This window comes from Ciconia boyciana, chromosome 15 (assembly GCF_034638445.1).
Source record: "Ciconia boyciana chromosome 15, ASM3463844v1, whole genome shotgun sequence".
NCBI classification, from domain to species: domain Eukaryota; kingdom Metazoa; phylum Chordata; class Aves; order Ciconiiformes; family Ciconiidae; genus Ciconia; species Ciconia boyciana.
Window position 1 is genome coordinate 9,491,708 of NC_132948.1, and position 15,023 is coordinate 9,506,730.

A 15,023-nucleotide genomic window follows, 5' to 3' on the forward strand; every position below is an offset into this window, starting at 1 on the left:
GACTCCTGTCAATTTAGTGTTAGGATCTCATTTTTACTCAAGTGGAAAGCTGGTCTCCTTGACAGTGGAACTTAATTTACAGGAATTAGGTACCTGATGAGCTCTTAATCATGCAATTTGCACAGATACCCAGTTCCTCTCAAGGTATTTAAGGGGAAATTCCATCCAAAATTAAATACCTGTCTATTGTTTTTCCTCCTCTAAGGAGGAGGAAATTTAAAGCTATTATCAGGAAGCTTAAATTCCTTATATATGAACCCTCCTATCAACTAAAAAATGTTCAGGGGGCTCCAAAGCAAAAAAGTTGACAACACGTGTTAAATGTAGGCATTTATACATAATTAAATCAGCATAATTACTGCTATGTCAGAATTGGCAGTGTCAGAGAAAGGGGGTAGATTTGTACACATTTTTTAAAGGTAGAGGGCTCGTGATTTTGTTTCCCAATGGAGTCACCGGCAGTGAAACCGTGACCTTGTTAATAAAGGTGATTTAATTTATCACTAAAATGTAGCCGTGTGTGGGTGGGGATTAGAGCATCAATTCAGTAATACACAGGGATGGAGAAAACGGCATTGGAGGTTTCAGAGTGTCTCCTCAGGACACTTGGCAGAGACTTTGGGCATCGGTCCTGGTTGATCAGGGAACAAAGGGACATCTCAAAGCAGAACACGTGTGCTGCTTGTTCCCTCTGAATCTGCTTGTGGCACTGGATGCTCAAGGCACTGCTGGGTATGAAACTATAGCTCTATGATGTTTTGTTTTCAGACACTTCTCTCCTTCTCATTTCTACACGCTGTTCTTCTTATACCAGTAGTTTTTTCGCTGGGGATGTCTCTTGCCTATGTAGACAATATAAACACCACACTTATGCCTGAACAGGTCAAAAATAGATGGCAGCTCTAATTGCTGATTTGTTGAAGTAATTCTTAAGTAGGCTTTTGCATTCTGTTATGCACATATCACAAACTGAATGTTAAGCACATATTTATAAGTTTGTGCAGGTTTTTGCTGTCATTCAGACACTAGCGGGCAGTTTGGAAGTGCTCTGGGGAGTTTCTGGTGTTCAGTTGATCCCAGTTTTTCCCAAGCACATTGTGCTTGGTGAGCTTTTAAAACATCTGTGCAAGTTTCCTGGGTGCTCAGGACTGAAAAATGCAATTAGGTACCTGTTACCACATGTAAATGAATACTTCATATCTGTTTAATATGACCTGAGTACTCAGTTGTTTGTAAAACCAGGGATATTTAGATCTCACTGAAAGGGAGATTTGCATTTCCATTAGGTACTTGGGAATAGAAGAGAAGGTGCTGGGGGCTCAGAGAAAGTCCAGTACATGAAGTCAGTTACTAGTTGAATACTGTATTTGTGTAAGTGGATCCCTTGAACTCTGCAGAGCTCTTTGAGCCCATGTAAGGCAGAAATACAAGATTCATGTTCCCTGTTGTGTAAAGACTGTTGGTTGCAGTATCAGGATGTGGGAATTATTTCAGAAGCAGGGCAGTAACCATCAATTTTATTTTCACATACAACTGTGATATTAATGCAATTGGTACTATTTCTACTGGCTGCACTATCTCCCTTTGCCTCTTCTCAAAGTACTGTGTGTTATCAACAGTACCTGGTGCAGATGGAGAAACAGATAGGGGTCGGCTCCAATCTGCAAGAATTTCAAGTGCTAATTGCCCTATTATGAAAATCCTCTGGGGATACAAACAGTTGAGTTGACTCATACAAGTAACATTCTTGGGTGGGCCTTTAACAAGATTTAGCAGTCAGGAGGCTAAGTGGGGTGCTAACCATGACTGAATTGGACTTCTCCGTTCTTGCTGCACACAGTCAGAGGACAGCTTTGCCACCAACGCCTAGGATAGATCTTGCAGTCAGTCCTTACTGACCCATAAATGGAGGTTCATTCACACATCACAATTTTTTGAGCTGGGTCGGGATGTACAGCCACACTGTGGCCAAACGCAGCACTACAGCCTGCCTTGTTGGACTTCCCAAGTTGACTGGTGTTTTCCCTTGTTTTGAAACCTGGCACATGTGATGCACTCGCATAACCAGAAGGGAGTGTTCTGGATATCTAGCACAGGCTCCATCATAAAACAGACCAAAGAATGAGTCACAGGCTTGTCCTTCCTGTGGCTGTGATGGACAGATTGCAGTTCATGCTCTGGCACCCAGCGCAGGAGCTGTGTTTCAGCGTCCCTGAACAATCTTCAGTTTCTATCTCTTCCTCACCTTGCTGGCAGTATGTTTCCAATTGCTCAGCTTTCGCTGTTTTCTCCTGCCCACACTTCCTAAAAGTTTGGCTTTTGGACAAGAAGTTTGGTGAATTTATACCCTAGTAGAACGATGAAGGAAATGCACAGTAGGCGATAATGTAATTACCCAAATCAGAATTTGGCCAGAACAATGGTGTTAATGTTCCTTGAAATGTAAGTTATTGGAATAGTATAATCTCTTTGATGTTTGTATTCTAATGTTCATAAATGCAATTTCTAGGCTATTGGCTACAAAAATGCATTTGAAGACAGACAGCAGGTGATGCTGCAAGAGAAGGTGCTCACAGGTGCCCATAGGTCAGAATTTGCACCCAGTTAAATTGACAGCAAAGCTCTCCTTACTCTGGGTTGCAAAGGGCTGAATTCTGGTCATTATGTGTTGCACCTTAACAAGTTGGGTCCATAGGACTTTTGCTGAACAGCAAGGTTCTTGTTGTCTGTGAGCATCTGCCAGTCTGCTGCTGTCATTGTTAGAGTTTCAGCCAACAGGAGTGTATCCTACCATGTGTTCAGTAACTAACAGTTGATTTTGGTGGGGCTTTCAGGTGGACTTAGTTGACTGGGTGGATAATATGTGGCCGCAGCATTTGAAGGAGAGACAGACGGATGCTACCAATGCTATTTCAGAGATGAAATACCCCAAAGTGAAAAAGTAAGTTTGTTTAAGTCTTTAAAAAGCTCTACTCTTGACCTCCTTGATAATTCCTTTTGAACTCCAAAGCTGGTAGGAGAGGAAATAATGATTTATTTATTTTTCAGTGAGCAGAAAAGGGGGTTGGTGTGGCTGACCTGCTCGAGCTGTGTAATACCTACTGATGGACTGTACCAGCTTTTAAGGAGAACAATTTTGTATTTGAGAACTTTATGGATACTTCATGTTCTTAAAGCCTGTGGTTACAATCTTTAAGAGAGTAATATTCTGTTCTAAATATTAATATTTAGAAGTTCTTAACACATTTTATTCTAGATATTTTTAATTGAGAAATAATCTACAGTTTGCTGAATACAATCTTTAATCAACTCCCTTTGAAAAGTGCATTTTTATTTTTCAGTTTTGAGCAACTCTGTTTTGAAAATGGCAGACTGACCTTAAATAGGAAATTCTCCAAAAGTGCTACCCAAAGAAATCACTTCCCAGGATACAGATATGTCATACAGTTCACACAGTATAGTCAAGGTACTTCTGTAGGCTGGGTTCAGACCCTTTCCAGGTTCTAAACTACTAATGGCTGAAAAGTTATTAGGTGAGAGATGTTTTGTGAAATGAACTTGAGGTCCATTTTTAATAGGTGTGTGTCTCCTGAAAAACTCTGTCGCTGCCCTTCATGCCAGTTCACTTTTCTGTTGACTTTTTCAACAGCAAGATCAAATATTGGACTGACTATATAGGCTGTGTTTCTTGTTCCAGTGGACCCACTCAGGGCATGTTTGAGATAACACAAAAGCAGTTTGTCCTGCTTCTGCCTATCTCAGCTATAGTTTTTGGGCAAGTTGTGATAGTATAACCTCACCTCACTGTTTCTTCCGTTCTTCAATGAAACTGGTTTTATATGATGATTGGAAAAATAAACTACTTTTGGGGGGCGGAAAATGTGCACTGTAAGTTTCACAGGAATTAGTACAACTGAAATAGGTGTTAGTGTTAATGGTGTAATAGCTATTGACCTGTATGGCTGATGAACACCATGTAATCCTGGAAGTCCTTCACTGCTGTTTCTGTTTTAGAGGCGTTTTGTATTGGCCAGACCTAATGCTGGCGGCATCCCAGGCTCTGCTGTTGAACTGACCTCTAGTGTTTTGCAAATCGCTCAGAACTGTTTCCAAACTGTAATGTCTAAAATAGATTGGTACTAACATATACAAAGGAGTGTGCAGTCAGAAAGTGATATGCAGCATTTACTCTCATTCTGTAAAAATAAACATTTTGGAAGGTAAATGTCTCCATAATAGAAGAGCCTCTGTGGCAGGCATCATGGGGATGCCTGGTCCTACGATATGCTCAGCACCATTGATTTCGGTGGAAGCTAAAGATGTTCTATCATTCTGAAAAGAGTAAGCTGCTTGTTAGGGTAACTAGATGTGGATAGGAGTGCCAAATTTCACATATGCATTTGGAAATGTCCTAAGTGACTTGCTTAAGGTCACATAATAAGCCAGTGGCAAGAGCAGAAAATAGAACCCAGGCAACTTGCTTCCCAAGTGGTTAGTCTACTAAATAACATTATAAACAAATCTGCTAGAGCTAAGAAACTGAATCATGATTCAGGGCTTCAGGATTTGTGGATTGCACAAGGTAAGAAGTAAAGAAAATGATCCCTTTCCTAGAGCAGGCACACTCCAGATGCTGAAAAAAATGTAGCAAGTAAACAAAACAAGGCAGAGATGGTTTAAAGGATAAGGTAGCAACATGACTAACAGAATTTAGCAGAAAAAGCAGAGTATATTCTTGCAGTTCACTACTTGCATCATAAAATGCCAGATGGTAGGTTTCAAAGAGGGATTTTAGAGAAGTAGCAATTCAACAGATTTTGACATGGAGCTTTTCCCATGTGTGGGGGATGGCCTGGTGGAAAGGAAGGAGATGCCTGATGAAGAAGCAGACACAGAGCCATTGAGGTTCCTGTCACTGGCAAAGTGAAGGTGGAGGTTGACAGCTTGATAAACTAGTAGATGTGATAGGTAGAGAGAAGCTAAACAGTGAAAGACTGTAAGCGCTTGAAATGTGACAATAGAGTTTGATGTGGGGAAAAGGAGTTACCATGCGTGAGAGTTAAAGGCAAGGGTGATGCGGTTGGAGTGATGAGGATGTTTCTAGTGAGCATCATCTAGCATAAAGACTAGAGAAAGCTGATTTACAGCACTGTTGGCACAAGACCCTCATCCGTCTGAAGAAGCCACAAAGATAAAAGCAATAACAAACATTGATAGTCTAGGAGCAGAAGAGAAGTTGTACTGGATCAGGACAAAGATTGGTGGTGCTCGGTAACCTGTCTGCTGTTGGCTGCTCTCATAGATGCCCTGGGAGGAGTGTAAGAACAGTCTGAGCATAAAATGATGCTGCCCCTTAAAATTATCTTCTGAACTTCCACTGTCTGCAGTTCAGGCAGAGGCTATCCTGAGGTGGAAGTGGTTTCTGCATGCTTAGTGACTCTCGGAGATTTCTCTTCCATGAACTTGTCCAGTTTAAATATGAACTCCTCAAGAGATTAGTTTTCTCCATCTTTGGAAATTCAGATTGACCCTTTCCTGTATAGATGCTAGTCCCAGCTATTGCTGTGAGAACCCAGAGCGTATAAGCCCTTATTAAAGAGATCGTGTTCAATTGTGGAGCTAAATGTCAGTGCTGTCACTTGTTTCATGCTGCCCATTCTTTTATGTGAATTGTCCATATTCATATGCTTTATTAATAACTGTTGTTGCTCAGAAATGGGATTGTTTCACTTAATTCTTGTTCTTAGCATTCTCATAATACTAAGAGTTTGCAGTATGCGATACCCACCATTAACGTGTTCCCTACAAACAAAAAGCACTCCAGCGAAAGCGTTGCGGTTTTGCAGACACAGATGGCATTACCAGACACAAATGTCTGTCTTGGCTCCTGCACGTCAAGTTCCGTGCTGGGAGTGAAGTTAGAGAACGCTCCATCTGCTGCACTGCTTTGGTTACCAGGAGCACTACGCGCACTGGAGACTGCCCTGGCTTTCACTTGGACTTGCACCATTAACTTTTTTTAAAAATTCTGGGTAATGAGGTTATTTTTCTGTATGTAAGTGAATGACTACTTACCTAATAGGAGTCTTAGAGGACTGAATTAAGTGGGGAAATGGTTTATGTCAAAAATATGTAAACTTTCCAAGTACTACCTCTTAAGCAGTAAGACAACATGAGAAATTAAGGGGATGGCTAGCTGAGATTGTAGTGCGACAAACTTCAAAGTGATATAAGTTGGCATTGCCCCTGAAAAAAAACAGTCCCACGCCCACATTGTCCCATCCGCATTGCTGGATGTCCGCATCCACATGCCATTGTGCAGCTGCAGAGTGAACTGGATTTGGGACTGGTCTGGCTGAAAACCAACTCAGAAATAAAGAAGAAAAATTGGTTACTTTTCAGGCCATCCAAACCACCACATGGCTGCATAAATGCTTGCGCCAACTGAAGGGCAGTGCAGAAGTGTGGAAAAAACACAGCAGTGGGATCATCGACAGACCCCTTCTGCTGTTCACGCAAGGTGCAGCGCCACAAGGCAGTGGGTGAGCAGAGCAAGCAGCTTGTTGCTACGAAGGAAGCCTGCTCCTGCCTCCCCTCTTTCACACCCCTGGGCGCAAGTTCCTGTGAAGGACCTCACAAACATGAGAGCCTGATTGAGGGAGGGCAGCGTGCTGTGTGACCGGGAGCCAGGGCAGGAGGAAAAGGCAGTGCTGTTGTAACATCAGCTTTTAGGGGCAGAAGCTTGTTGTATCGCCTTGGATGTCTGTGTACTGCATATCCTAAGGGTAGGAAACTGTGACAAAAGAGAACTGAACTGGGCTCAGAACTGCCTCCTTTCGTCATGGTGCACCATAACCATTTTCAGGTAGCTCAAAACAAGCTCAGATTTAGTTCTCTGTTTAAATTCAAACAGGACTGAAGCGATCTGGATACAGCTGAGCCTGAATTAGTACAAAAATTAGTAAAAAAATTTGATTTCTCGTTTATCAAAACAGATAGCCCTGCTGAAATTATTGTCCTCTCTGTTTATTAGGTTTTGTGTTTGTAGCCTTGCAAGACTATTTGCAAAGCAGTGGCAGTGAAATAGCGAGTGTGCCAGGATGTGATGGCTATAGAAGTAGTACCAGACACTTCTAACAACTTGATAAAGTTTGTGCTGTGGAACAAATAAAAATGAAAGCCTCACTCACTACAACACTCTTTTTGCCTTCAAAATTCTTCCTATTACTTAAAATCTCTAAGCACTGCTATAATAGGTCATTATATTGCTGTTACCCTTCAATTAAGGATGGGGTATCTTGTATGAAACATCAACCTGTTCACAAAAGGATGCTGCTCTGTTACCATGTACTCTGTCAGCCCTGTTTTCCCTCTCCTACACTGTTATTCAGCCATCCATTCCTTTCTATTCATTCCTTTACTAAGTAGGGATGGATTTAAACAGATGCTAAAATGCTCTGCTGAGCTGTGGTCTAATTAGAAGCTGAGGGTGTGCCTCTGGAGACGGAGATTGCCCTTTGAATTGAGTGAGCTCGCAGGTCCCCCAACGCAACCTGGCGCTGTTTTATGCATGTGAGATACTCGTATGCGCTTTGTATGTCATTTGTGAATTGCTTGTGATACAAAACTGCTCTATAATAATTAAGTACAAGAAAATTAGACCAGTAAGCACAAGTTCTCATTAAAACTTTCCAAGCTAGCGAAGTAAATATAATTTCATGTCTTCAAGTCAGTGTATTAGTCTCAAATCCTCCTTTGTGTAGAGCTTGGAGGACTTGCAGTGTCACATGTGTAACTGAAATAAGCACCGGTGTTTAAAACGGGTTGTGGTGAGCCGGGACCTGAACAGCTATGTCACAAGGACGAACAAGTCGTGTTCTCACCGATACCAAAATGCTGTTCTGGGGCAGACGGGCCTGGCTCGCTGTGAATTGGCAGCTTGGTTCATTTCCTTGCGGTGGCAGGCACCTTCTCGGAAATTTAAGCTTCCAATTAAAAAAAAAAAAAAAAAAAAAGAGGCCTTTTCATTCTTACAGTTCAAAGGTAACCTTCCCAGCGCTGGCTGAACATACGCTGTAGCAACGAGGTTTGCAGGCAGCCTGAGATGGTAGCCGGGTGCCGTTCTGATCCTCTACGTGGGCTGTTCATGCCAAAATCTGATGGCTGGAAGGTAAATAACGCTTTCCCTGTGAAGTCCCCACTTGTGGCAGCGGCATGCTCAGGTGTGAACCCACCCCACGCACACCAGAGCTTGGTGTTTCACCCCGGATGGGGCTGGGGCAAGGCTGAGAGGAGTAAAGTGTTGCCACTTACTTTGGTCCCAGCGTGATCTGTGACTGTAATTTGTGGTTGCTTCACAAGATCTCTGGTGCAGACTGAGATGCATCGCAGAAAATAGGCTTTCTGTTATCTCAGGTGTTGGTTTTGTCTGACTGACTCAAGATTGTAACCCCCTCAGGGCAGGAATCAGGTCTTTCATGTGCTTTTGAAGTGCCTGGTGCACGCACCGTGTTTAATGATTAGTTACTATTCGGTCTTGATAGGTGGTGGTTTGCGCTAACTTCAGCCTGGAAGCGCTGAACTGTCTTTTACTGGAAGCGCTGGTTACCACAGCCGGGCTGCCCGCTCCTGAGGGGGGGGAACGGGGCCCGCTGCGTTTGTGCCGGCGGGAAAGCTGTGGGGCTGGTGGCGGAGGCTGGTCCCCGGCAGGGCCACGGGCGCGCATCCCCCCCCGGACTGGGCTTCGCAGGGCCCCTCGATGGGCAGAGCCGGCCCCGGCGGCCGGAGGTGGGTGCTGCAGGGGCCCTCCCTGAGGAGAAGCCCGGGCTCTTCCCTGAGCGGGGAGCTGGGGCCCTCCCTGAGGAGAAGCCCTTGGGCCTTCCCTGCGGGGAGCCCCGCGGCTGGGGGCCGCTGCCTGCGGGGGTGGGGCGGCGCGGGGCGGCAGACGGGCCGGGCTGGCTGGCCCCGTGTCTCCCGGGTGACAATGGTTTCTTTTGTCTTGCGGCGTAATTTGTGGCTTTCAGTTACAGGGCCCCAGTGTGGGAGTGTTGCTCAGTGCGGGTCAGGCCGTTAGCGTGAGGAGTCGCCCAAAGGTAGCTATTGTTTCCTGCTGTCTCCCCTCCAGCTCCCGCTTCCAGATGCTGTGAGGCGAGGCCTGGGAGAAGGGGACCCCGGGGTGCCGGGATGCCGCCGGGGACCGCCGCAGCCTCCCTCGTCCGACGCCTGGGAGCATCGCTCCCGTCGGGGAGAGAGGAGAGAGCAAGCGAGCGAACACACAGAGCAGGGCCTGCTCCTTTTCCCCGGTTTGGCACTTGCAGTTGGCTCATGGGTTTGTGGTATTCGGTTTCAGGCTTAGGGATTTCAACCAGCCGGCGCTGCTCCTGGGAGGAAGGAAGAGTGAGCTATACTTTTCTCATTGGCCCGAACAAAAAACAGAAGCCTCTGCTGGGGTTTGGGAGTGGTTTATGGGCTGAGCTCAGTGGCAGGGGAGCCCTTGCAATGCCAGAGGGAATAGAGCCGTATGGTGCGCTGTACCTATTGCGAGAGAAAAGGAGCTAAGCTCAGGGTAATGCTGCCTCTGCGTGTGCTCGCGCGTCTCCCCCGAGTTCATGTGCATTGCATGTACGTTGCGCCTCTGCATTCCCCTGCCTGGGTGTGTGTGCCTGCGCGGGTGTGCGTTCGCATCCCGGCGTGTCTGTCGCTGTCTTTGTTTCTCTGTTTGCTTGCGGGTTTGTAGCTATGCGTGGCGAGTGCATTGTGGGTTTGCCTGGGAGTGTGGTATCTGCGCTGGCTTATGGAGCGGTGTCTCTGTGTTGTTTCTGTGTTCCCAGCTCTCAGTGTTTGCTTAGTGGTTTAGCTTCGTTTGTATCATCTCCCTTGCTTTTTTGGGGGATCTCTGTGTTTGTTCTTCCCTGTGAGTTTGCAGGTTACTCCATATTTCTTCGCATCGTTTCTCTAACAAATTTCCCCAGATTTTGGGGGGAAAGTTCCCCTTTCCCCCACTCACAAATCCTTCCCCCAAAATAACAATACATTAACTTGAACAATTTCAGGCTTGTGGAGAGCATAAAACAAACTCTTCAGTGGGGAAGGGAAGCTCCCCCACAACAGATTACAAGCAGCTGCATGTTTTAAAACCCTAACTGAGGCTGTGCAGGGAGATAAAGTGGAGTATGCAGGGATTGGATGTCGTAGCAGTTGTGAAAAAAATTAAAGTTGGGGCATCTTTTGCGTCGCCTGTTTTTTCAGGGTGTAACTCTGGTCAGATTGTCTCCCCATGCCCTATTTGGGATTGTGTTCCCGTAATCCACTTTACCTGCTCTGGCCCAGAGTGCTGAAGGCAGAGAGCTGCGACCAGAGCACGCAGTGGGATGTAGTTTCTAGATTTTTTTCAACATGGATGCTGTGTTATGGCTTTTTTTCCTCTTTTTTGTTTGTTTGTTTGTTTTGTTATGGAAAAACCTGAAAAGTTGAGTTGCTCCCCAAATTAGCAGCTGTTAGTGATGAGAAGCTGCTTGCTGAGGTTGGAGCCGAGTGGTGTATAAGATTAGCTGTGGCATGGAGCTGTGCTGGGACCATGTGACTGCGGTGTACATTGGAAGAGGAAGCTGTAGAGGTCAATGCAAAGGCATTGTGCCAGACTCTGGCAACAAGGGAGATTGCTATATGGCGGAAGATCGCTTTTTCAGGCTCCTGAGCCTTTCAGTAGCTCTTTGGGTTGGACAAAAGCGGCCCTGTAACATTAACAGCAGAAATTAAATATGAAATGGCTTGTTTGTGGATGGAAAGAAAAACTGGGTTTTTTTCCAAATGCTGTGTAGGTTTTTATTAATCACCATATGTGGCTCTTTCACTAAAACCACCTTTATTGGAATGGAAATTGTTGTGTTTAGAGGAGTTTCAAGAAAACAGAGGGGAAAATGAGGAAAAACAAGGAAAAAAAAAAAGTTGCGTTTTCACAGTTATATCTGCCTTGGTGTTTTCTCACAAAACTAAATCTTAAGCACTTTGATTTGACGGAGAATTCAATTATGTTATTTCCTCTCTGAATACAAACAGATCGACAGCTTCAAGTTCAGATTATTGACTACTGAAGAATAAATAAAACCGGCTAATGCTTAGGCCATTTAAGCTCTTTCAGAATATCTTAATATGAGCGGGTAATTGTTGGTAGGTAGCACTGTCTTAGAAAATTTTTGTTAGTGTGATGTATTTTACATCTGACCTTTTGGAAACTCAAAATAATTGATTCCATAAGGATTTGAATTTTTTACTTTAAAACAACATGAACCTCTAATACTCAACACTTCCCACAAACTGAGAATTTCCATGTTGTTTTTTTGTTTTAGGAGCAATTATTCAATCTGTGACTTTTTGCAGTTTGGCTGGAAGAAAGGCAACTTCCTTTCTGGGCTTCTTTTATTGTTTTTAAATTCTATCTGACTTGTAATCAACAATGTCTTGGTAGAGAAAACATAAAAGGAGAAATTGAAGAAAAAAAATGTATTTGGGAGGGAAGGACTCATATTTTGAAATGGAGCATATTGAGAGTCTAGACAGCTTCTTGGCTAGCTGTGATTTTTGAAGCATCTGAAATACCCCAGGGGCAGAAAAAGCTCTCTTCCTGCTTCTGAAGGATTAAAAAAAAATAAAAAAAAATTCCAGAGTGGGCAAGAGGAGAGACATGTAATTGCACAAGGAGAGGTTTTAATTGTGAGATGAAGGCGCAGGACCTTTTTTGAAGCCCACAAATTGACTGTCTTCATGACAGCATTGCGTATCATTCTGTCAACTCCAGCTCGGGATGTGGTTGCTAGGCAGCGGGCTCTTATGTACCTATAGTCTCTCTGATTTGCCAGCCTTCTGCAGACACATGGTAAGGTCCTTTCCAGCCTATCATCTAGAGGGACTTTTGCACGCCGTCTGCATACTGCTGAGATTCTCTCTACCTGAATGTGATGAGAAAAAGACACAGTTAAATGAAACCTTTTTTCTTTTTTTTTTTTTTACAAATCCCGTTCTGGTACTGTTTCCATAACCCCCCTCAAAAAAACAAAAAAAAACCAAACAAAAAAAAAAACCCAAAAAAAGCCATGAAACGGAGACCGGAACAAGGAAAAGAGGTTAGTGGGTTAAGTGGTGTGTGTTTCCTGCGTTTGCAAAGGTGCCTGTAGTGAGAAGGGCGGCTGTAATTCGGCCATTAGTTACAGATGGTGGCTGGAGGCTTGAGATTCATGCAGCGAGATGAGAGCTCTTGTATCTCTTTCCAGTGATGCTGACTTTAAACTGCTCTGAAAACCTGAATCAAGACGGCATTAAAAAATAGTGGATTTGATACTTAGCGATGCTGCCAGCTGGCTCCTTTATGTATTTTGATGCAGAAATGCATAGAAATGTGAACAAAAAGGAGTTAATTTGCCAAATGAGGTTTCTGTCCCCCAGTCTTTGCAAAAATGGCATTAATGGCAAGTAGGTAAAGAACATTCAGGAGGATTTATAAGCAAATTAGATTTTTTCAAAACTTTGCTCTTTGAAGCAATTTGTGTACAACTTTTGGAGAAGGTTATGTGTCTCAAGCTGGTGAAGGGAGAGCATTAAACAGATCACCCCGAGGACTGTCAGTGGCATAAGAAATATTTCTGAATAGCATAACTCTTAATGTTTTTCCATTCCTTAACTCTGAAAGCGTTTGTTCCAGTTGTATGAATAGCAAACTCAACCTTGGATATACGCGTTTTTTAGCAGAAACGTAGTTATAATTACTTAATGAGACAAACCCCAGTACTATAAATGCGGAAGCTTAATTGGTGGAAACAGTATTGCACATGCAGTTAACCTCTGCAAATCAAGACGTGAAAAATACTCTTTCAGACTGATTCATTTTTGTCCTTCACTCTGCTTACAGGTACTGTTTGATGAGTGTGAAAGGATGCTTCACTGATTTTCACATTGATTTTGGTGGCACTTCAGTGTGGTATCACGTTTTCCGTGGGGGGAAGGTAGGTGAACCTTGTTGTTTGATATTTGTTTTTATTTCTCTGTGCCTCTTACAGAGGGGAGGGGTTGCTTCCCCCCCCCCCCCTTTTTTGGGGAGGAGGCGGGGGGCTAGTCAGCAATCATTCTATTTCAGCTAGCTTTGTTGATGTACGCAGAGTTTGCTGAATTAGAAGGACACCATTCACCTTTATGAAACAAACGAGTGATTTATTTGAAATATCAAATGTTTTATTTGTTGGTGGTAGTGCTTTTAGGCTTGTTATTGCTGCCTGGTTTAGAAGTGTCGTGCAGTGAGTACATAGCTGTGTGTACCCTTGTTGGGTCAGACTGCCCTCACAAGTCTCCTTCTGTAGCTAGAGCTTCTGTTTCCTTTTAGAGATTCCATGTTCCTTTAGTGTGCACATGCACACTATGCCTGAACTGAAATATTACAGGATACAGAAGCGTTAAAATATACAGCATGTATGGTTACATTCACATCTTTACTGTTTTAGGTTGCTTTTCCCAATTCTAGTATTGACAGCTTATGGTGAGAACTGAAATAAATACAGCAGATTGAACGTCTCTGTGATACAGATACCGTTCATCTATGTAGTCCAATGAAGTTGTACTATACCAACGCATTGTTTTGAACTGAAAGTAAACTGTGCAGACATCTGCCGAGTAAGATGTTTCATGGAAGAGAGATGACAACTGACAGCTATCTTGCCACTTCCAGCACATGGACTAATTGCTGCTGCTGTCTGCTGTGTGCCTCTGTGTACAACACCTGGAAAACATGTGTTTTATGCAGAAAGCAGGCTTGGTGTTACGCGTTCATTTGTCTAACACATGATAACCTTGTTGGAATTTCTCAGCTATTTATTTTTGTTGACTGTTGGTAATAGTTAAATCTTTGGCTTATTTTTAGATCTTCTGGCTCATTCCGCCTACTCTGCAGAATCTAGAACTTTACGAAGAATGGGTTCTCTCAGGAAAGCAGAGTGATATCTTTCTGGGAGACAGGGTGGAACGATGCCAAAGAATTGAGCTGAAACAAGGCTATACGTTCTTCATTCCTTCAGGTATCACTTGTTAACTGTTTTTTGGAATCACTGGAATTGTTTGACTAACAGTTCTCTGTAAAACAATTCTTCACATCTAAACCCCGTATTGACCTCTTTATTTGCTGTGGCAAAAGAAAGGCTAGGGACTGAGTGCATGTAACTTTCCAGAAACTGACCCATCCAGACTGATGAAAAATGTACTGTGAGGAAGTGTGCGCAGTGATCACTTGTGCTGTACTGGGGAAAAGGAGAGAGGATTTGGGTCTCTGGGGCTGTCAGTCCACCACTTCTCGTTGGGGTCATACTGACTTTTGCTATTGTTAGCTTTCTTGGAAAAATATTTTTCTGTTTTTGTGATCTCTTCTGGCAGGTTTCACCTGCAGTTCAGTAACCTACTTATTTGCCTCTGTCTGTAGGCAGAGGTGGATCTTGATTCCCTGATGGAGTTCAGTGGAGATTCCAGTACATGGAAGACCAGGCACTGTGCTCCCTGAGGGTTGCTTCTTGGGGAAACAAGTTTATTTTATTGTCATAACTCTTCAGAACTTCTGCTGATGGAGATTGTGCTCAATCTGGACATCTTCCAGTAGCCCAGCCGCACTTAATTTTTACACTACTGCCCACCTCAGTAGCTGCGTTGCATGATTCAGGCTCTTCTTGCAAAGCAACCAAATAGTTGCTGCTTTGAAGGCTGGTGACTTCAGCCCTCTCTGCTCTTGCCTAAATTGGATTAAGGATGGTGCAATCTGTAACACTTCTCATTTAAGATGATACCGGGTTTTGTTCTCTTTGACTATTATGGGACCATAAGTTTGTTTATAATGACATAACACATTGCCTCTGTCTGGTTGATATTACCAGGGAAATAAATATAGGTAGCCTTTCTACACAACAGAAAGACAGGTTGGTAGTTCTTCAGCTCTAGAATTACTCTGTGGAGATAGGATTATTACTATTTTCTAATCCTGGAGACAGAGAGAA

General features: G+C 43.6%; 1 protein-coding gene across 11 annotated transcripts in view; it reads left to right on the forward strand.

The window, feature by feature from the left end:
- The window catches only part of KDM2B (lysine demethylase 2B), a 130,237-nt gene that overhangs the window by 37,503 nt on the left and 77,711 nt on the right, over positions 1–15,023 (forward strand). For 8 of the 11 annotated variants that reach the window (XM_072880317.1, XM_072880322.1, XM_072880315.1 and 5 more), the window contains 3 exons: positions 2,835–2,941; positions 12,905–12,998; positions 13,907–14,060. In XM_072880317.1, the coding sequence (XP_072736418.1) occupies positions 2,835–2,941; positions 12,905–12,998; positions 13,907–14,060 (355 nt within the window). Of the gene's footprint in view, positions 1–2,834; positions 2,942–9,427; positions 9,566–12,019; positions 12,123–12,363; positions 12,469–12,904; positions 12,999–13,906; positions 14,061–15,023 lie in introns of those variants that run through there. The other 3 variants (XM_072880324.1, XM_072880326.1, XM_072880323.1) reach the window with 3 other exon arrangements.